The sequence below is a fragment of the Podarcis erhardii genome (assembly GCF_964252035.2).
Source record: "Podarcis erhardii genome assembly, chromosome: 10".
NCBI classification, from domain to species: domain Eukaryota; kingdom Metazoa; phylum Chordata; class Lepidosauria; order Squamata; family Lacertidae; genus Podarcis; species Podarcis erhardii.
In genome coordinates, this window is record NC_138500.1 from 61,050,447 (window position 1) to 61,071,596 (window position 21,150).

Below are 21,150 nucleotides of genomic sequence, written 5' to 3' on the forward strand. Positions count from 1 at the left end.
ATGGCCTCACTAACCACAAGCTGTAACCTTTGTTCTTGGTTACCGTTTAGGGTTAATGAGGAGAGAGTTTAACCGCAAACCCCAATTCAGAGTGCACACTAAGCCAAACCTTGGCTTAGCTTCATGTGGCAAGGAAGAGCAAGGCAGCTACAAGTTCCTCTCCCAAGAGCCCGTATGTACCCTTGTGCAAAGCCAAAGTTTGGTTTAGTATGTTGTGTGAACCAGGCCATTGCAATGTCAATGTTTCCTGCTGTGCCTGTGAATATTTTCTTTATCCTGAGCAAACCATTTTGTATTACAGTGGTGCCTCGCAAGACGAACACCTCGCAAAACGAAAAACTCGCAAGACGAAAGAGTTTTCCGTTTTTGAGTCGTTCCGCAAGACGAATTTCCCTATGGGCTTGCTTCGCAAGAAGAAAGCCCATAGGGAAATCTCCGGGGACCTCTTTTAAATGCTGGCGGTGGGGAGCAAAGCCTTTTGCCCCTCTCCGGCCTTCAGAAGAGGTCCAGGAAGGCCGGCGGGGGCTGAAAGGCTTTGCTCCCCACCGCCAGCATTTTAAAAGCGGTCCGGGATAGCAGGGAAGCGCCTGCCTTCCTGGGATAGCAAAGAAGCGCAGCGCGTTTCTCCGCTATCCCAGACGGCTTTTGAAGGCAGGCGGGGGGGAGGAAAGACTCACCCACCGCCTGCCTTCAGAAGACCTCCGCTGTCCCGGGGGCTTTTAAAATGCTGGGGGTCAGCAGCGAAGGCTTCGCTGCCGCCCGCCAGCATTTTAAGATCGCCCCGGGACAGCGGAGAAGTCTCCACTGTCCTGGGGGCTTTTAAAATGCTGGGGGTCGGCAGCAAAGCCCTCCTGTCCCCGGAGCTTGCGGGGCGGGAGGTGGGGAGAAGGGCTTTTCTTCCCACCGCCAGCCTTCAGAAGAGGTCGGGGGACAGACTGTCCCCAGACCTGGTCTGAAGGCGGTTTCCATAGGAACGCATTGATTGATTTTCAATGCATTCCTATGGGAAACCGTGCTTCGCAAGATGAAAACCTCGCAAGAAGAAAAAACTTGCGGAACGAATTAATTTCGTCTTGCGAGGCACCACTGTACTGGCTTTTTGGACTGATGAAGCATGTAGCGAATCCTGTAATATATCCAGAGAACAGGTCTCCTTTTGCCCACTGGCGTCATTCTTACCAGGGTGGTGGCTTTGATTTGCCTTTCCGTGATTGATCTGATCCATGCATACGGCTTTGTGTTTCAAACTCAAGACCCATTGAAGAACATCTCATCCAGTTCAATCTTTGAAAATGCTTTGAAAAACTTTTTCATATTCTCCAGTGCGCTACCCTTGCCGTTGTGGCTGCACGGGGTTGCCGTTCTGTGATTGGACTTACGATACTTGTTGAACGGTTCATTTATCCAGTCTGTATAACGTTTACTGCACATGTAACTTGTTAAGATAGAGTTGTACATTTATCCACTCCATGTTTACAGTATCTCCAGGCTTTGTCTTGCACATGGCACCTTAGTATGTTTGTTGTTTGAATGGTTACAAGTCTATCTCTATTCTAGCTATTATTCTAGTAAATTTGGTTTTATACTTATAAGCCAGTTTGTGGTGGTGTTGTTTTGTTGTAATGTTTCCTGCCCACCAGGGAGAGCAGAAAAAATGACTGTGAATTGTGGTTTGCAGGAGTGAGGGATGTGGGCTGTGGTTTTAGTTCAATAATTTGTGCATTGGGTTTTTGTTTGTTGGTTTTTGTTGCTATTTGTAAGCCACTTCGAACAACTCCTGGTGTAGAAGGGGAAGGTGGGGGAGGAGGTTATACACTTGGGGGGGGGGACAAGCAAAATAAATAAATGGCAGAATTTTGGATTCTAAGAAACATAGCTGCTGTTGAAAATGTCAGTGCTATGCCAAACCCCCACCCCAATTCCTACCAGTACCATTTCCACACAATAACCAGCCACACTTTCTTCGGCACTGCTGATTAATTTTGGCAGTAGCAATTAGAGGCAAGAATTTAAACCCACCATATGATAAGTTGAAGCCTTAATTATTATATAACCAAGCATGCTCCTGATGAGGGACACTGATGGGCAGTATAACTTATTTATTATAATTTCTTTTTAAGCCTGTTATTTTTGAGAAGGGATTTAAACTCTTATTTTAATGCTCGTGTTCTGAAGTATTCAAAGCACATCATCTGCAAAACGATTCGATTTGTGCTTCGTTCCTTCAACCATGATACCCTCAATACCACTTTGCAATCTCAAATTTATTGCTAGAACCTCTATTGCTACCACAAAAAAGTAGCAGCAATAGAGGGCAGCTCTGTTTAGTTCCTCTTATTAATAACAAAGCCGACTGAACCTTCTCCGTTGATTGTGATTTTTTTTGCCAAATATCTTAATTCCTTAGCAAGATTATACGGGAACAAATCTCATTTTTATCTAGAAGTAATATATTTCATATGTTTCTTTCTCAGGTATCGCACAGAAATGGCTGTTTGGATTTGGACCCTGAGCATTCTGAGCTTCTCTTGTTTGACCTGTGCACTGAGGCCTAAGAAATGGGATTCGTTTCTGACCAACACAGAACTGAACCACCTGACGGTGAACCACAAAACGGGGACAGTCTATTTAGGTGCAGTAAATGCCCTTCATCAGCTTACGAGTGACTTGAAACCCTATCCATCCGTGGGTGAGGTATCAACTGGGCCACAACTTGATAACAAAATGTGCACACCTCCCATTGATGCAAACCAGTGCACTGAAGCAAAAGATACTGACAATTACAATAAGATATTTTTGCTGGACACACAAGAGGGACAAATTGTGGTTTGCGGGAGCCTGTTTAAGGGCATCTGTTGCATAAGAGAGCTCGAGAACATTTCAAAGATAGTTTACTATGAGAACGGCAGCGGGGAGAAATCGTTTGTTGCAAGCAACGACGAGGAGGTAGCCACAGTGGGGCTGATCACCTCTTTGAAAAAAGGCCGAATGATGTTTGTGGGAAAGGGAAATGGACCAAGTGACAATGGGATCATAATCAGCACTCGGCAACTTTTCGACGGGGATGGGAAAGACATTTTTGAACTGTATGCAGAGCCTGCTGTGATCAAATCAACTTACCCTTCCTCAAGCACGCAGCAGTTTCTGTACATCTTTGAAGACAGCAAATATGTGTATTTTATTTTCAATCAGTATGAAAAGCAGCCCCTTAAAAACCGGACAGTAATTGGGCGGCTTTGCAAGGAAGATGAACAGTACCATTCCTACTTTGAAATGGACTTGGAATGTAATGATGCCAGTGGTCCTTACAACCAGTGCAATGCTGTCTATGCCTCTGTGCCGGGGCAGGATCCAGCACCATCAGAGCCAGACGATGGCGCCTCATCAGAGGACAAAATGCTAATTGCACTTTTCAGGAGGATCAACAAAGACAATAACTCTGTGGAATCTGCCATGTGTGTGTTTTCCTTGGAGAAGATCAACCAAAAAATGGAGGAAAAACGGGAGCAATGCTATATGAAGGATAAACGGAACGTGTTTTACAAACCTTTCCGAACAGAAGCCGCTCCGTGCACTTCTCAGTCTCACCCGGTAATATGAAAGCTTTAAAATAATTTTATTATTATTATTATTATTTATTTCTTTATTTGAAAGGTTGGAAATCCTGTTTTTTAGAAACACATTTTAAATCTGTGAAACAAAAGTGTGAGGCCTGGGAGCTGGAATCTAAAATGTTTCAGCACAGGTCTTTTCGGTTCCAGATTTTTTTTGCATAACATGTACAATCTTTTTTTTTCTTCCCTGGCACTGTTATAGCACTGTTTTATACTAAGTTGTACTTAGTCAGGTTAATATTCAACTGACAAAAATAGTTATGCACCTAGTGTTCACTTTTGGAAGCAAAGTGTAAATTTGACCATTCAGGCTTTTTAAGTGGGCTTAATCCAGTCAAAAGGTGCCATTGTCTCAGTGAGACAGATTTGCTTTGTATGACCTACATTGAGATAAATCCAGTTTTAAATTGCTTCACTTGAACTAGATGATGCCCATTGCCCCCTTCCCCCTGATCACTAACATTCATAGCAGAAACCAGGACCAGAATTTTGCACTATGGACCCCACTGAACAGGCCTTCATTAGGGGACCAGAGTTGGTTTTCTATCTTTAAGGTGGCATTTGTTATCAGTTTGTCTTCTAATCCTTTTGAAAAAGCTAAAATTGAGATATTAGTTTTTCTCATTCTTAGAGACAATAATGTGAGGAGAACAACATTAAGTGTCAGTGTAATTATGACAAGCTTATATCTATAACTTTTTTAATAAATCAATCAATCTCCTTTATTGGCATAAAAAGTGAATCATATGCATGGATCATAGTAGGAGATACTTTAGGATAAAACTGTCCAGGCATCATGAGGTACGAAGATGGCTCTCAGGACCTATGGTGACGTAATTTCATAGAGTCACTCAGAAATCTTGCCGCATTCTCCACAACATCATTACAGTGGTACCTTGGTTTAAGAACAGTCCGTTTTAAGAACGATATGGTTTACCAACCCCACAAAACAGGAAATAGTGTCTTGGTTTGAGAACTTTACCTCGGTCTAAGAACGGAATCCAAACGGTGAAAGGGCACCGGCGGCGGGAGGCCTCATTAGGGAAAGGGCGCTTCGGTTTAAGAACAGTTTTGGTTTAAGAACGGACTTCCGGAATGGATTAAGTTCGTAAACCAAGGTACCACTATACTAGCTTTTATAGCTTGTATCTGAAACTCAGCGAAATTATGGACGACTCATTAAAAAAAAAAATAAAACGCTTCCTATCATGTACATTAGTGTCCTTTACATCCAGAAATTCACCTTAGATTTGAGTGTGGCCAGATTTTAATATTTTCTATCTTGTATTTCTTTAAAAAGATAAAAAGCTATAAAATGATTTCCCTCATTCTAAAAGGGGGAAATATTACACAGGAGACTTTTTTAAGTAATCCCCCATATATCCCATTTTTCAATTTGAAAAACTGTGGGGGGGGGGGGAATAAAAAAGGATTTCCAATGGGGCGGTTTTCTGTGCCTTCCTATCCCTAAGACCAACCGCAGTGCCTCCCAACCCAAGCATGGGCCATGATCCCTTTATACAGCCTCTTCAAGGGAGGGCTTTCCTACTAACTAAGGACCCTCACACCCAAACATCTTCATATGGATGCCCTGCTTAAGATATGCAGAGAGGAGTTTCCACATCACAACATGCGTCAGTTTGAATTTGGGTGCCACCCATACCATATATCCAGCCCACAGAATCTTTGTCCAGGGGATTCCTGAGATATTTCTGCAACCACCTTAGGTCAGGGTTGGATCATAAGCCACCTGAGGTCTCATCCCCCCACCTGTGGGACCTTCAACTAGCAAGGATGGGGGAGATCTGCACCAGTAGTGATATAAGCTGAGCAGAGAGGTGTCTCCATCCAGTCAAACCCCCTCTACACATATTGTGGCATAAAAGAGGGGGGTGGGTTGGATTTCATCCCTAGTTTCAAAGTTCAGAGTTTATCACCCGTCTGATTGTTGTGTTTCTGTTTCTTGCTTCATTTCTTAGAATTCAAGCCAAGCCTTTCCATGCGGTTCTGAACATTTACCATACCCTCTGGGAAGCAGAGAGGGAATTACTACAGAACCTTTATTGAAGAAGAAGGGTATAGACTTAACTGCAGTGACCTTTGGCGTAGAGAACACGCATACAGTAGCATTTGTTGGGACATCGGACGGCAGAATCCTGAAGGTAACCTCAGTGTCTTAAATGCTTTCTTGTTGTTGTTGTTGTTTAAAAAAGAAGCGTGGCCTATTTTTGCAATATAAGAAAGCTATGGCCAAAATGAATCTGCCATAGATATAAGGTTTATCCAGTATGTTGCTTGACTTTTAATTGAAACAAACTTTCAATAAAGCATTTCATGAAGTAAATTCAATATGCATATTCAAACAATTTGTTTATATGTATTGTGGCAATAGTGACGTATTGAACCCCAGAATTAAAAGTAATCATAAAAAATAACCATTCCTGAACACCATGAAATCAAAATATGTGAACATATTTCAACCCAAAATCAATAAAACCATGTTCAAATACAGTGGTACCTCGGTTTACGAACTTAATCTGTTCCTGAAGTCCGTTCTTAAACCGAATCCGTTCTTAAACCGAGGTGTGCTTTCCCTAATGAGGCCTCCCGCCTCCGGTGCCCTTCCACCGTTTGGTTTCTGTTTGTAGACCGAGGTAAAGTTCACAAACTGGAACACTACTTCCGGTCTTGCGGGGTTCATAAACTGAATCGTTCATAAGCAGGACTGTTCTTAAACCGAGGTACCACTGTATGTCCTTCTCAAAGCTGTACCTGTGTGTGCATTAAAATTCAAATAAACATAAACCCATTAGTCTGGCAGAAACCTGGAACGCCTCCCATTTGTTGCAGTTGTTATTTACTAGAGTTAGGGCAACCAAAGTCTTCATTTAATCAAAGCCTGATAGAGTTCTCCCTCATACTAATGTATCTTTTTTGTCCCATTCCCAACAGATAACTATAGCCATTGACAATGAGCTATATTACTGCTCTTCCTTGTCTCCTTGTATGACCAGTTCACTGCTGTGTTTGAAATGAGAAAGCTATGGTTTGTGCAAACTACATTTGACCTATGGACTAAAACTGGGAACCCACTTTGAATGATGTTTCCAGTTACAACTTGTAGGCAAATGATTTGTGCATACCAGAGCTTGGTAGAACAGCAAACTCTACTAGCCTGCTAGGAGCAAGGAAGTCAAGGAGCATATTGAAGCACTTCCAAGAAACGGAGCTCATGAGCAGAACGCTCAGACCCAATGGCAAAGCAAGTTAATTTCATTAAGCAAATGAAAAAGTAAGAGGGGTTAGAATATGACCAGGCTAACAGCAAGGTCTCTTGAGTATAAACCCTTAATAGATATCCCTAATACAGAATAAGGATCAGAAATTATGAATTAATATATTGAGTGTAATTTTGAAACTTGTTTGACTCTTGTGGGCCCTTCCAGCTGTACAGTTGTATGATTCTATGATCTCAATCACAAGACATGAAAAAAATAGCAAAGAGCTTTGCCCAGATAGAAACTGATAATTTCACCAGAATAGAGCGAGATTTTGAAAAGGCATTGATGTTTTGGAAGAGCAGTGCTCCTTTCTTGCAGCTCAACCATTATTTCTTGGAGTGGTTTTGTTTTAAAATGAAAATGTCTAAGTGTGTTTCAACTTAAATACGTTTTTTATTTACTGAAATAGCTAAGATAATGTAGTTAATCTGTTTTCCAGGTGTTTCTGTCGAATCCTGAAAAGGAATATGCTGGAGTCCTTGTTGAAAAAAACAAGCCTATCCAGAAAGATCTCGCCCTAGATGCTCTCCAAGAGAACTTGTATGTGATGACTGCAAAAGAGGTACAAAATGCTTGGAAACAACAATGAAACTTTAAATATCATGTTCAATTCGAACATGTTTCTCAGGGCATATCTGCAGGGTGAACTGAACCTACAGTTGTGTTGCTAAACGGAAATCACAAGAAATACGCAGGAATAGTCCTTTGAATAGGGAGGCATATTTTTGCCACACACATACAAAATCAGAAGTTAACCAGTGTTCCCAGAGCTGCCACTCTGCACATGCCCCAAGACAATGCGATCTCTTTATTTTCATTCAGCAAGCAACTGTGCAGACCCATTGCAAGTGCACAGAGAAAGCAACCTTTAGCATAGTTTCCTTCATGGAAAGCAGATGGCTCGTCCTCATTAGATAGAGATGTGAAGGAACTCTGGGTGTACAGCAGCAGCTAATTATGCACTTGGGCCAAAGCAAAAAGCCCCAGGAGATCTCCTGGTGTAATGTGTAGTTCGGCTTGGCCTTAGCCCAAGTCCAGCATGCAATCTATTGGACCACATGGCCTATCATTGGTAATTCTGGTGATTTGAAAGCTGGTTGTCGTGTGCTTCCTGGGGCCAGAGTTATGGCACCAAGAACTCTACAGTGTAATACACACACACACACACACACACACACACACACACACAGCAAGTAATGTGTACATGAAGAGGATTTGATGCAGCTTTTTAAGGGACAAATAGGGAAATAGAAAGCAAGTAGGTATCGCAAAATTAAGAGAGGTTTTTTTAAAAACAAAAACAAACAAACAGCAGAAGATGACTTTTACCTCAGTTTATTTAAAAGGCCTGGGTGAACAAAGGCCTGACACCAAAAAGATCACAAAGAGGGTGCGAGGCAAACCTTGTTGGGAAGGCTGTTCTATAACTGAGGTGCCACCACTGAAAAGACACTGGTGGTGGCCTGCCTCAGTTAATTCAGTAGAGGCGCTGGGGACTGGTGTTTAAGTAGGAACAAATGACAGAAGGTAGTCTTTCAGGTAACCTTGTCCCAAACTATTTAGAGCTTTAAAGCTTAAAAACAGCCATTTTAATTTGTCCCTGAAATGGGCTGGGAGCCAGTACAACTGACAGGAGCATTGTTGTAATATAGTCCAACCACCCAGTGCCAGTTAATAATCTTGCATCCCAGTTATAGACCAACTAAGGTTTCCAGGGTGTTTTAAAGACAGCCCCAAATACACCAGACAACAATAGTATTGTGTAGAGGTTGGGAAATTCCTCTCCTGCATTGTCTCTTTTGTTTTATGTGGCACTTAAGCAGATGCAGAAGCTCTGAGGGTTAGTAGTATTCCCTTTCAAAATAGAACAGCACAAAGTAGTCATTATTCCTGCTAGCTTTGTGGCTCAGGGTCTATTCCTCCATCTTCTGCTCAGCAAACTCAAAGCGTCATTAAGAATCATCTACAGGTGCTTGTTTGGGCAATAGGCATGATTAGTATAATCAACTCTGCGAAAGGATTCTCTTTAAAAAGCAAGAAGAGTAGATTTAAATTTAATTTGTAGTTCTCTAATGACTTACAATTTAGTGCTAGGATTATTGAGTGATTTTATCACATGACTGAGAGTGTTGCCAGCATGCATCTGGCCCTGTTCACGTTTCGCTGACCCTTGTAATCCATGAGGTGTGATATTTGGAATCCCTTTTATCCAGAGTTCATTGTATATCACGGGAAATTGCAGTGTCCCTTTAACCTTAACTACTTGGGGAAACCAATGAACCCAGGTTTGGGTTCAAAGATAATAACATTTCTGCAGGCAGGAACCCAAAGTTAAGACAGAAGGCAGAATTGGGATTCAATATGACCTTAACAGAGTGGAGAACTGGGCCCAGGCTAGCAGAATGAATTTCAGTAGCGACAAGTGTAAGGTTCTGCACTTAGGCAGGAAAAACCAGCTGCATGAATATAAGATGGGAGACGCCTGGCTTACCAGTAAAGTAAAGTAAAGGGACCCCTGACTATTAGGTCCAGTCGTGGCCGACTCTGGGGTTGCAGTGCTCATCTCGCTTTATTGGCTGAGGGAGCCGGCGTACAGCTTCCGGGTCATGTGGCCAGCATGACTAAGCCGCTTCTGACGAACCAGAGCAGCAAACGGAAACGCTGTTTACCTTCCCGCCGGAGCAGTACCTATTTATCTACTTACACTTTGAGGTGCTTTCGAACTGCTAGGTTGGCAGGAGCAAGGACCGAGCAACGGGAGCTCACCCCGTCGCGGGGATTCGAACCGCCGACCTTCTGATCGGCAAGTCCTAGGCTCTGTGGTTTAACCCACAGCGTCGCCCATGTCCAGTTTATCAGTAGTACATGTTAAAAAGATATAAGGGTCTTTGTGGACGACAAGATTGACTTGAGTAAACAGTGTGATGCAGCAGCAAAAAAAAGGGAATGCTATTCTAGGCTGCATCGACAGAAGTATACTGACCCGATAAAGGGAGGTAATAGTCCTGCTCTATTCTGCTTTGGTCAGAGCACTCCTGGAGTCCTGTGTCCAGTTCTGAGCACCACACTTTAAGAAGGATATTGACAAGCTGAAATGTGTGCAGAGGAGGGTGATTAGGATGATAAAGGGTCTGAAAACCAAACCTTATGAAGAACGGTTGAAGGAGCTGGGCATGTTTAGTGTGAAAAGAGAAGACTTAAGAGATATGAAAGCCATCTTCAAATATCTAAAGGGCTGTCACGTGGAGGATGGGGCAAGCGTACTTTCTCCTGCTTCAGAAGCTAGGACCCAAACCAATGGATTTAAGTTACAAGAAAGCAGATTCCAAGGAGACATCAGGAAGAACTTTCTGACAGGAAGAGCTGTTCGACAGTGGAACAGACTCCCTCAGAAGGTGGTGGAGTCTCCTTCATTTGAGGCTTTTAAGCAGAGGTTGGATGGTCATCTATCGTGTATGAGTTTGTTGAGATTCCTGTGTTGCATGGGGTTGGACTAAATGTCCCTTGGGATCCCTTCCAACTCTACAATTCTTTAATTTTATGAATAATTACCTGCTCCACTGGGGAGAGTCCCATGGACTGCAAGAAGATCAAACGTATCCATTCCTAAGGAAATCAGCCCTGAGTGCTAACTGGAAGGACAGACCTGAAGCTGAGACTCCAATACTTTGGCCACCTCATGAGAAGAGAAGACTCCCTGGAAAAGACCCTGATGTTGGGAAAGATGGAGGGCACAAGGAGAAGGGGACGACAGAGGACGAGATGGTTGGACAGTGTTTTCGAAGCTACAAACATGAGTCTGACCAAACTGCAGGAGGCAGTGGAAGACAGGAGTGCTTGGCGTGCTCTGACCCATGGGGTCACGAAGAGTCGGACACGACTAAATGACTAAACAACAACAACCACTGGGGCAAAGGAGAGGAGAAGGAACAAGTTCCCTGAGTTTCACCGTGACCTAAAGCTGTGTGGACATGCTTGAAACATGAGCTAGATATGAGTCTTGTGGCTGTGTGCTTCAAATATTGAGAGGTAGATTGTGGATCATTGGAGTCATGACAGAGGGAGGGAGGTAAGCAAGCTTCCATAGATCACTTTAGAGCCCTGTCTTGTATAGTGTCCAAGGAAGCAACCCAAGTTATTTATAACATCCTCCAAATGGTTCAAAAGTAGTCAAAGGCTCCTTGCTGCCCAAAAGAAAATAGCAGAGAAAAGGCAAGGGGAAGTGATAGGAAAGGAAAGGAGCTCTCTGGTGTTGGAGCAGTCTGTTGTCATGGATGCCCCACAGGGATCAAACCAACAACTGTGGAACAACCAGACTGAGGAAGACTAAAGACATGCAATGGTTGGAATAAGCGTCCCTCTAGGGGAAAGAGGAAGGCGAAGGAAGACAAAAAGTGACTTATGTTCAGTAGAAGGGAATGCTAGAGTGAGACTGATGCCACAGGCCAAAGCAGATTTTTTGGATGATAAACGACAATACAAGTGGCGTTTGGGAATATACGTGAGAATTGTGACCCAATAAAAGCCATACTGTATCTGGAACATAGGTATAACAGGAATGTCCCTCATGAAGAGAAGAGATAGATGAGTTTAACCTTTTGATATGATAAGAGAGAGAACAGTCCAAACAGAAAGAGAAAAGAAACTTCAGGTGCTGCAAAACAACGTTTATTTAGTGCCCAATGTGTTTCAGAGAAAATATTTTCACAAGGATACTGTAAAGTTGCAAATGCCACATAGAACAGAAAGAATGATTGGTACAGAATCAATACAGAGTGAGATACATTAAGTTTCTTTGTGTAAGTACTGTATATTACAAGCATTCAAAGCAATACTGCTACAACAAAACTTGTCTGTTTGAACAAAACCAAGTTAGAAACAAACCCCTGAAAATGAAACAATCCCAAAATCACTTGTGGGGTGGGGGAGAGTTTGAAGTTGGTTCCATTTTCATTTCTACCAGTTATCCTTCTCTTATTTATGTTTTTGAGCTCTTATACTGCCCCTGAGAGAGGGATTTTCGCCAAAATCCCGTTAGAGTCTAAACACTGTTTTGAGGCACCTGAATTTACCTCCATCCTCTCTCTCTCTCTTTGGCCTGTTAGTGGTACTACCCCAATTTTGTTGTTGCTTTTTAAAGTTATCATTGGAACAATGCCAATTACAAGAAAAGGAAGCATCTACCTCGTCAGGGCTAATTAATGACTGAATAGAGACATTTGCTTGTGTTAGCAGTTGGCAACTGGCGTCTATCTTAAATTAGGCACTGGCATAAATCCAGAGTTCTTGCACCTCTCAATCCTATGAGGCTTTCAATAACAGCAGACAACCAATGCTAAAGTTTCCTTCATCTGCACACTTGGAAAAATCCCACACTCATTGCACCGTCACCTGTAGAGTGAACCTAAAGGAGCCAAAACGCTTTGAGACATGTGAACTGACCACCTTGGTAACAGAAAGCCATCTCCTTGATAGTAAATTGCTTATGAATGAAGCAAAACAAATGAAATTCTAAACGCAATCCCTTGGGGATAAAATTGCTCTGAAACTTCCAGGTGTTTAACATCATGGACCACATCAAATATCAACAGGTAGATCCGAATCTGAGCATGTATAACATGCTTTGAATATCCTATTTAAAATATTTCTGTGCTTTTAGATAACTGTTTGGTATAGTTAGAAATACTATTCCTTGAGGAATATGCAAACATGGCATCATAGTAACTTTTGAGACTTTTTTGGTGATGGAAAAAAGTAAAAAGGTAAAGGACCCCTGGACGGTTACGTCTAGTCAAAGGCTATGGGGTTGTGGTGCTCATCTCACTTTCAGGCCAAGGGAGCCAGCATTTGTCCACAGACAACTTTCCGGGTCATGTGGCCAGCAGGACTAAACCACTTCTGGCACAGCAGAACACCGTGACTGAAACCAGAGTAATAATCAGTGTTAGAAACTGAGATATGAAAGCTAGGAGCTAAATGGCACCTTAAACCTAGGTTATAGGTGCAACAGTGGAATGTCTGGGCACCCCTTTTTATAACAAGAATACAAAGCTGAAAATGAATGAACTGCAGCTAAAAGATTATGTTCATTTTTCACATGGTCTAGTCGTCATTCCCCCACTGGTCCCCCCACTAATATTCTTAAGAGGGTCTCTTCTCCAGTCTTCAGAGAGTAGCTGGAAGTGGGGAGGCAGAAAAAGGTCCTCCTTTCCTTCCACTCACAGTTTTAATCTGAAAACTTAGGCGCAGTACTTCGCCCAGAGCTCAGAAACTGCTCACAGTAATGAAATTCCCTGTTGCAAAATGCACCTAGAACAATGGGAGCTTTGAGCGCTGGTAATAATGAGTAGTGTGCATTTAGGTGTGTGTGCGTGTGTGCTTAGTTTGGAAAATTTTAGCTTCGGAGTCAGGGGTTTGTATCTGGAAAACAGCAGAGGAAAAAGTATTAAAGCACACCACCTCAGCATCACTCTTACAGAGTGCAGACACAGATGTTTTTAATGTATTGCAACTTATCACCAAACTTAAAACTATGGAGAGACCTGGTTTGAATAAAGACATTGGATTCTTATCTCATTATACATGACAAAGCCATTTTTCACCTTCTCACCCCTTGCTTTTTCCTGTTAGACCTATTGCAGTCGTTAAGAGTCGTCAACAGGCTCATCGCAGCTATCTGCCAATCACCCATTCCCACCACCCTTCTGAGTAATACCCCTCCCCACCTTCTCACTATATAGAAAGGTCCGGTGACTTCTGTTTCAGTGTATCTGAAGAAGTGTGCATGCACACGAAAGCTCATACCTAGAACTAACTCAGTTGGTCTTTAAGGTGCTACTGGAAGGAATTTTTTTATTTTGTTTTGACCATGGCAGACCAACACGGCTACCTATCTTTAATGTATTTGTTTTGGGGTTTTTTAATGCTATATTTTTTTAGGAGAGGTTCTCAGTGGCCTCAAGTGGTTTGTCCCCAAACATGACCTTAAGTTTACTGCAAATATGGATGGTGCAAATAAATTCCTGTGGGCTCAGGACAAATTGTGAATTGGCTAGGAGTACGAAAATATGAAAAGCGTATTAGAGATATATAATCTATTCATAACCAAAGCACTTTCCCATAATTTATTATTAGATGTATCTACTCTTATTAGGTGTTTCGCTTGCCTGTCCAAGAATGTATGAGTTACTCAACCTGTGACCTGTGCATTCAAGCCCGGGATCCGTATTGCGGCTGGTGTGTAACAGAGGGAAAGTAAGTATTCCATGCTACAGGGATATATTGTATTATGCATGTTATTTCTTTCAGAATATCATGTATGCTGAATGATTTCTTCAAAGCATTTGTACCAGAACTGGGAAAAACTCTTCATCACAAATTACCACAGTGTAAACATATAATGAGCAGCAGGGAGGAAGCTAATTTGCATATTTTGTCTGTATAGCTTGTATTTAATTTGCATGAAAATGGTGGTTGCCAAGCCACAGCTGGTGAATATCTAGCATTTATCTGGTGATAGTCTTATTCTAGTATTTTAACTCTAAACATTCCTTAATACAGTCCCTCCAGCTGAAAAACAGCACTTGGAAATCTTTGGATGGTGGAGGGAAGAGAACCATGCTGAATTTCAATTTTGCTTTTAGGTTTCTGATGTTTTAAGGGTACAAAGTTTTTGTCTGCTACCGAGAGACATGCTGGAATTTATTATATTCAGGGTGTTGTGGCAAAAAGTTGCCTTCCATTTCTACCAAACACACATTGACTATGGATGAGGTAGATTTTCCATTTCCTTTTTCACAATATACACCTTCAAGTCAGTTGAGACTCCTGGTAGTGATTATTTCCTACCAGGGTGTCAGAACTTTATTGACACGCTAACCATACAAATTTTAAAGACAGAGAAAAAGAAAAGAACAAAAAACACAGCACTCTTGTTTGCTTAGTCCTCCGTGCTCCCAAGCTGGAAGCTATGAGAAGTCAAAATAAACCGAGATAAAAGCTGAGATCTTCAGTGTTTTAAGAGGAAGTCTCCTCATAACGTTGAAGATTTCTCTAAAACACTTTCTGCTGCTGTAACACACCTAAATAGCAAAATTAAATTGTGTTGGTCTGTCATAGCTTTTCTTCAGAACCACAACACATAGGAATGGTCCAAATCGGACCATTGTTCCGTGTAGCTCAAATTGGCTGTGGTTTTTCCTTCAATTCCAACAGGAGCCATTAATGAACTTAAGTTAGTCACGTCCATCGCCATTATTATTATTAATTATTATTATTATTATTAGGGTTTCTTTAAAAAAAAACCGCTGAAAATAAACAACTTAGAATAAAAAGTGAGAACGTGAAAAAAGCGGGGGGGGGGGACGTTTTCCAAATCACTATAAGGATTAACAATTACAATTCCATATACTCTGGCTTCTCTTCAGATTGGTATAACTCTTTTGCCTTTTACATCCATTGTCTTCATTGTCTACTCCAGGTTGGGCTGAGATTGGATGCAACTCAGCGAATCATTATTCTTGCTGCTATTGGGAGTATGTTTTGGGATTTTATTGTTAGTTTTGGGATTTTATTGTTAGTTTTGGGATTTTATTGTTACATGGGAAATTTTATTCCCTATTTATTGAGGTGTTTTAATTGCCGGTAGCTGATTGTTTATAACTGTTTACATTTTGTTATATTTCTGCAACTGGAAGAACGACTTACGTAAATAATTTGATGTTGTCAGCCACCTTGACCGTGACTTAAACTATGCAAAGACATCATACAAATAAAAGATGCTGATGAGCTGAAAAGAGATTAAGCTCGATACTGGATTTCCAAATTTGTGGCCTTCCTTTTCCTTTTATTATTGCTTTTAATTGCTTATTTTGAGCGACAGGACTTCTCATACCTCTTACGAGGTGAGAACACAGACAGCTGATTGAACTTGAAATCTTTTGCAAGGTATTGTTTGGGGGAACATCGCCACCTGTGACTGTTCTTTTTGTTCTGAAATTGAGAAGTTGAAATGGAAAGTGAGTTCTTTTTGTTCTGAAATTAAATTATAGGCCCTCACCTGGGCCTATCATTGAACACACTGGCGTAACTGTTATAACTCCGAAGTAGGCTTTGCATTTCTGAACGAAAGCTTTTGCATGGCTGGAGGCTTATTTTTAAATAAGTAAGGGGTGGTGAAGATGACTCTAAGTCAGTCTCCTCTGCTTCAAACTTCCAGGTTAATTAACCCCATGGCAGAACCATGTGGGATTTTGTGATATGAAGTGCATGCTACTGGCATACAAGGTTTACTTAATTATAGGAAAAAGGTTTCAGGAATCCTGCTTCCACTACAAACATCTTAACTGCAGCAGTAAAATTGCCTCAAAGCTTATCATGAAGCCAAACGAAGAATACCCCTCTATATATACATACTTGAAATGCAGAGGAAACCACACAATTTAATTTGAATGAGAGGCTGACTACCTATGAATGCAAAGGCATATTTGCATATTGCTGGGTTGGGGAAACTCAGCTTTTCTCTAAGACTTCTCATGGTGACTCCTGACCTCATTATTAAAGACTTTCAAAGGTCTTTGTCAGCAAACAGCCAGTTTTGATCACATACACTTACAGACAATTAAGTCTCCAAGTGTCTAAAGAGGACCCCCCCCTCCCCACAAAAGAGCCCAGGGAGCATTGTACGCTTGGGGGCAATGAAATGCTGGCTGGCTTTGGGCAGGGTAGGGGTGGATAGAGACTAGAAATCTATGGGAAATGGAATGGAGTGTCCTAGAATAGGGCGTGATTGGAATCGTGAACAGGTACAAAACATACTGCAGAAATTTGTTGAGGGTCCAAATGTCAGAATGAGAGTCTCTAAGTCAGTCCAAAACCCCCTTCAGTGACTTCCGGGTTAGCGCCTCCGGCAATGGCGGAGTTCCTCTGATCGGGAGGAACTTGCTCCGTGGAATTTAGGGTCTGGCCGCCACGGCAAAGGCGGAGACCCACTAAAAATCACAGGCGAGAGAAGCCTGTGAACGTGGGATTCGGCTGGCACCTTTTGCGCCTCCCTTACCCGCGGGGAGACCCGGTTTCGGGTATCCGGAGCGATGTGGGGTGAGCGGTGCGGTGCTTCAAATTGACTGCTTCTTTCACGGAGTGAAGCCGCATTGCTGTTGCCAGAGAGCGCTGACTTTTTCCTGTGGACAATTTGATTCTAAACAACTACCCGTGAGTAGAACGGAAAATTGGATTTTTAAATGTCTTAATTTGGCACTGAAATGGGGAGGTTTCAAACAGGAAGTCCGCCTTCCCCTTTTGTAAATAGATTGAAGCAAAGAATTTGCAAGCTAATGTCTTGGAAAGTCCTATGTAAAGGATTAAACTTCCAACGGCTAAAATCATTAAACCCCCCTTGGAGGCAGGAGAAGAGGGGGGAAATTTTGGATCGCGTAAGCCTGCAGGAGAGAGTGATGAAAAAAGTTGGATCACCACCGCTCTGAACCTGGAAATGGACTGCTACTAAGACTGACGTTTTTGGGAAAGTTCATTGACTGTGACAGTTAGTTAAATAAGAGAAATACATTGTTTTCATTGTCTCCTTCTGCGTTTAAAAAGGAGTAAAAGTAGCTGAAAATTGAAACTAATTTTACTGCTTGAACTGTGCTTAAAAGGATTGACACAAACAGAAATTGTTTCCCTCTAGAGGGAACTTTTGAAATTGTTACAAGAGTTGGGCTGGTGGAATCTCCAGCTGCAAGAGAAAACCATGAGATTGACCTTGGATTGCTTGAGAATGTCGACAGAAGAAGCCTTAGTGATTGCACTATGCAAGATAAGTGAGTTATTGGAACAGCTCCATAAAAAGATGGACATGATGAATATTAAAATTGCTATTTTGGGACAAAAAGCAACTAATTTGGGACAAAAAGTGAACATCTACACAGAAACTATTCAGGAACCGATAAAGGAATCTACTTTGACATGCCAAATGGTGGAGAAAGCGAGGGAGAAAGTTGTGGTTGTTGAACCTAAAGTAATACAAGTGGAGAGGGAGAGAGCCCCAGCCTTACAGAGGCAACTTGATGATTACAAGTTGTTGCCCTCTATGACTGAATTCAGAGAAAGTCAGATTGGAACCCTGCTTGGACTGGAGAAGGAAAGTTGGATAGATCACCTCATGCAGGGATTTACTGACCTTTGGGATCTGGACCTGGGTCAGGAGGAAACTGGAGTTGTGGGGACCTGCAGATTTGGAGGGACTTTGAAACACGTCCTGAAATATCTTTTGGATTTTAGTTTTAACCACGGAGATGTGGATGACATGTCGAGAAGGAATAAAAACATTGTTAGGTTGGAGCTCCCTCGAGACCTACTCTTCAGCATCAAAGAAAGGAAACTAAGAACAAGATCAGCAGAAGACAAAGTAAAGTGTATGTATAAATGCGAAGAAGACTTGCAGAAGGGACTTGGAAAAGAGTTAAGGGCCTCAGACAGAAGAGCACCAGGTTGATGGACTATATGGAATTGATGGAAATGACTGGCAGAATCCGAGACCAGGGAGAAGAGACGGTGGAAGAAGATTGGAAAAAGTTTAAAGTTTATTTATAGAAATATGGTAAAATTAATGAGTGTTAGAAAAATGTTGGAATGAAATTATATGGCCTTAGTAGAAGTGTTATAAGGAGTTAAGCATAAATAAGTATTATAGTATTAATGGAAAATAAGGTTAAAATATGTTAAGATATTTATATGACAGAAAATAGTGAAAGATGGAAAGGATTTGCTGAAACAATTAATAGAAGTGGAATACAAAAAGGGAGGTGAGAGGAAGTCGATGAAACAAGGGAATGAAAGATAAGGCATTGAAATGGTATGATGTATGTTTTTAAATTGTTTTTGTTCTGTTTTGTTTAGTTTAATGCGTTAATGTTGTATGGTGTATTGTTTATATATTGTATTGTTTTGTTTTTTCTTTCTTTTGTTTTTTCTTCTTTTTTTCCTCCTTTTCTTTTTCTTCTTGTTTGTAAGGTTTAAAAGTAAGAAATATTATTTTAAACAAAAAAACAAAACCCCCTTCAGTGACACACACACACACACACACACACACACACAGTCTGGGAACTGGATTCAGAATTGGAATCGCTTTCCAGAAATCCACACCAGGTGTTTTTTTGTTAAAAAAACACAAAATACAGTTATACCTCCGGTTACAGACGCTTCAGGTTGTGTTTTTTTGGGTTGCGGACCGCCGAAACCTGGAAGTACTGGGACGGGTTACTTCCAGGTTTTGGTGGTTGCACATGCGCGGTTGCAGGTTGCGAAAGTGCATCCCACACGGATCACGTTGGCAACCCGAGCATCCACTGTAAACAAGCTTTAGTTAAATCATTAAAAAGCAGCAGAAAAATATTGGAACCCAATGCGGATATCCATAATTTCAACAAGAGGGAAACGAGTTCAAGGATATTGGAGTTACAGAGAGTGGGCAAACAATAAAATAAAATAATAATTTCCCAGCTATCGTTGTCATACACAATATCACTAACTAGGCCTGGTGTCTGCAGTACCAGTCTCAAAATGAAGGCTACAGATCCACAGCAGATGATATATGTTGCATGAGGCACCTAATTCCTAGAGGTCCTAGGCCTTCCCCAGGACTGCAGCTGCCAATGATCCAATATTTGGCTCTTACCTCTCCCCGCCGCCCCAAACAACTAAAAGGAAAAGGGTCTGAGTTCAGCACAGGCCTCCCAGTTAATAATTGATGTGCCGCAAGATTTTACCAAGCCACCGAATTGCATTTTTTTGCTACTAAATTATCTGCTCTGGTTATGTTTTCTTTCAAATGCAATTTTGGGAATTGCAATCAGCATGACTTAATTTTTCTTTTATTTTTTCAAACTTAGGGCTCACCTGTACCATACTGTAAGCAATAGTTGTATTGATGGAGAAAAGATGTAGCTATAGAACTCATGAGTTGTAGGAACTCCTGTAGACGATACCTGGTTCAGATTACCAGCATTTCCAGATAGGAATTGTAAAGACTCTTCTATGAAACCCTGAGAACCAGTCTGTTAGCAGAGGGGATATTGTGTAAGTTTAGTGTAGGCAAATACTGAGCTGCTAGTTTTTCATTGACACAAAACGATGCATTTGATGAAATCGGCTCTAGCCATAGAAGCTTGGGGCCACAACAGATCTGTCAGTCTTTTAAGATGTCGGAAGACTCCTTGTTGTTATCCATTGTTATGCAGTGTGTTTGCTGCACTTGCCCTTCATGATATTTTACATTTCAGGAAGGCATGTCAGTAAAATATTTAGCCGTCCAGAGACCGCAATAGGTTTCCTTGTGTTTCTCTTTCTACAATTCTGCTTGGCAGCTCTGCATCTACTGGATTCAGTATAATGATTGAGAGAACCTGAAAGTGGTTTCATATTTCAAGAATTTTCCTTGAGTTCAGTTTCCCACCAGCAGTGGGGAATAGTCGATCTTGTAGCCAAGGATGTATGTTTTCATTTGTGACTCAAGCATGAGCTGACAGAGCTAAGCCTCAGGCTGAGACTAAAGACCTGGTGACAAATTTGCAGCGTGCTAAGAAATAAGCAAAACTCTCCAAATTTCCGCACACTGTAGGCACAATATTGTTCCTTAACAACTAAACTACTTTTCTGTTAACATGTTGCTTGAATACTAGGTTAGGGTCCCCCCCCTCCCCACTTTGTGTACAGTTCATTGAATTTAAGATAAATATTTGGACGTTTGTTGTTGTAATTTGAAAATGCTAACAGGTAATTATCCTGTCATAAAGAATAATAAGTGAGCAGAATAGAAGAAAAGAAATATTAAGCACACATTCTATGCCACCTTTCCACCGCCAGTGCTTATGCATTTGAATGCTCTTGTATTTTGGGTTAATGAGTGCGGATTTTTAAAATGTAATTACTTCGGACAACTTTAAATTTTGTTATTTATTCCAGATGCACAAGGAAAAAAGACTGTGCAAGGTCAGCTCAGGAAAACCACTGGCTGTGGAGCCCAGATGGTATTTGCCTGAATATTACAAGTGCTTACCCTCAAAATATGAGCCGGGGAGCCACAGGCAACGTAAGTGCAACAGGATTTTGTGTGTGTGTGTGTGTGTGTGTGTGTGTGTGTCAGAGAGAGAGAGAGAGAGAATCCAAATCATAGTGCATTGTGTGAGGAGTGAGAGAATTGCCCTTGCATATAATTATGTGTGCATTTGTTTTGCAATGTTCTAAAGCAGCGGTTC

General features: G+C 41.6%; 1 protein-coding gene across 2 annotated transcripts in view; it reads left to right on the forward strand.

Moving 5' to 3' along the window:
• Window positions 1–21,150, forward strand: part of PLXNB2 (plexin B2) — a 342,708-nt gene that overhangs the window by 235,399 nt on the left and 86,159 nt on the right. For both annotated transcript variants that reach the window (XM_081877780.1, XM_081877781.1), the window contains exons 4-8: window positions 2,475–3,591; window positions 5,594–5,776; window positions 7,335–7,457; window positions 14,049–14,149; window positions 20,858–20,984. In XM_081877780.1, coding sequence (XP_081733906.1) covers window positions 2,488–3,591; window positions 5,594–5,776; window positions 7,335–7,457; window positions 14,049–14,149; window positions 20,858–20,984 — 1,638 coding nt within the window. In that variant the 5' untranslated portion in view covers window positions 2,475–2,487. The remainder of the gene's footprint in view (window positions 1–2,474; window positions 3,592–5,593; window positions 5,777–7,334; window positions 7,458–14,048; window positions 14,150–20,857; window positions 20,985–21,150) is intronic.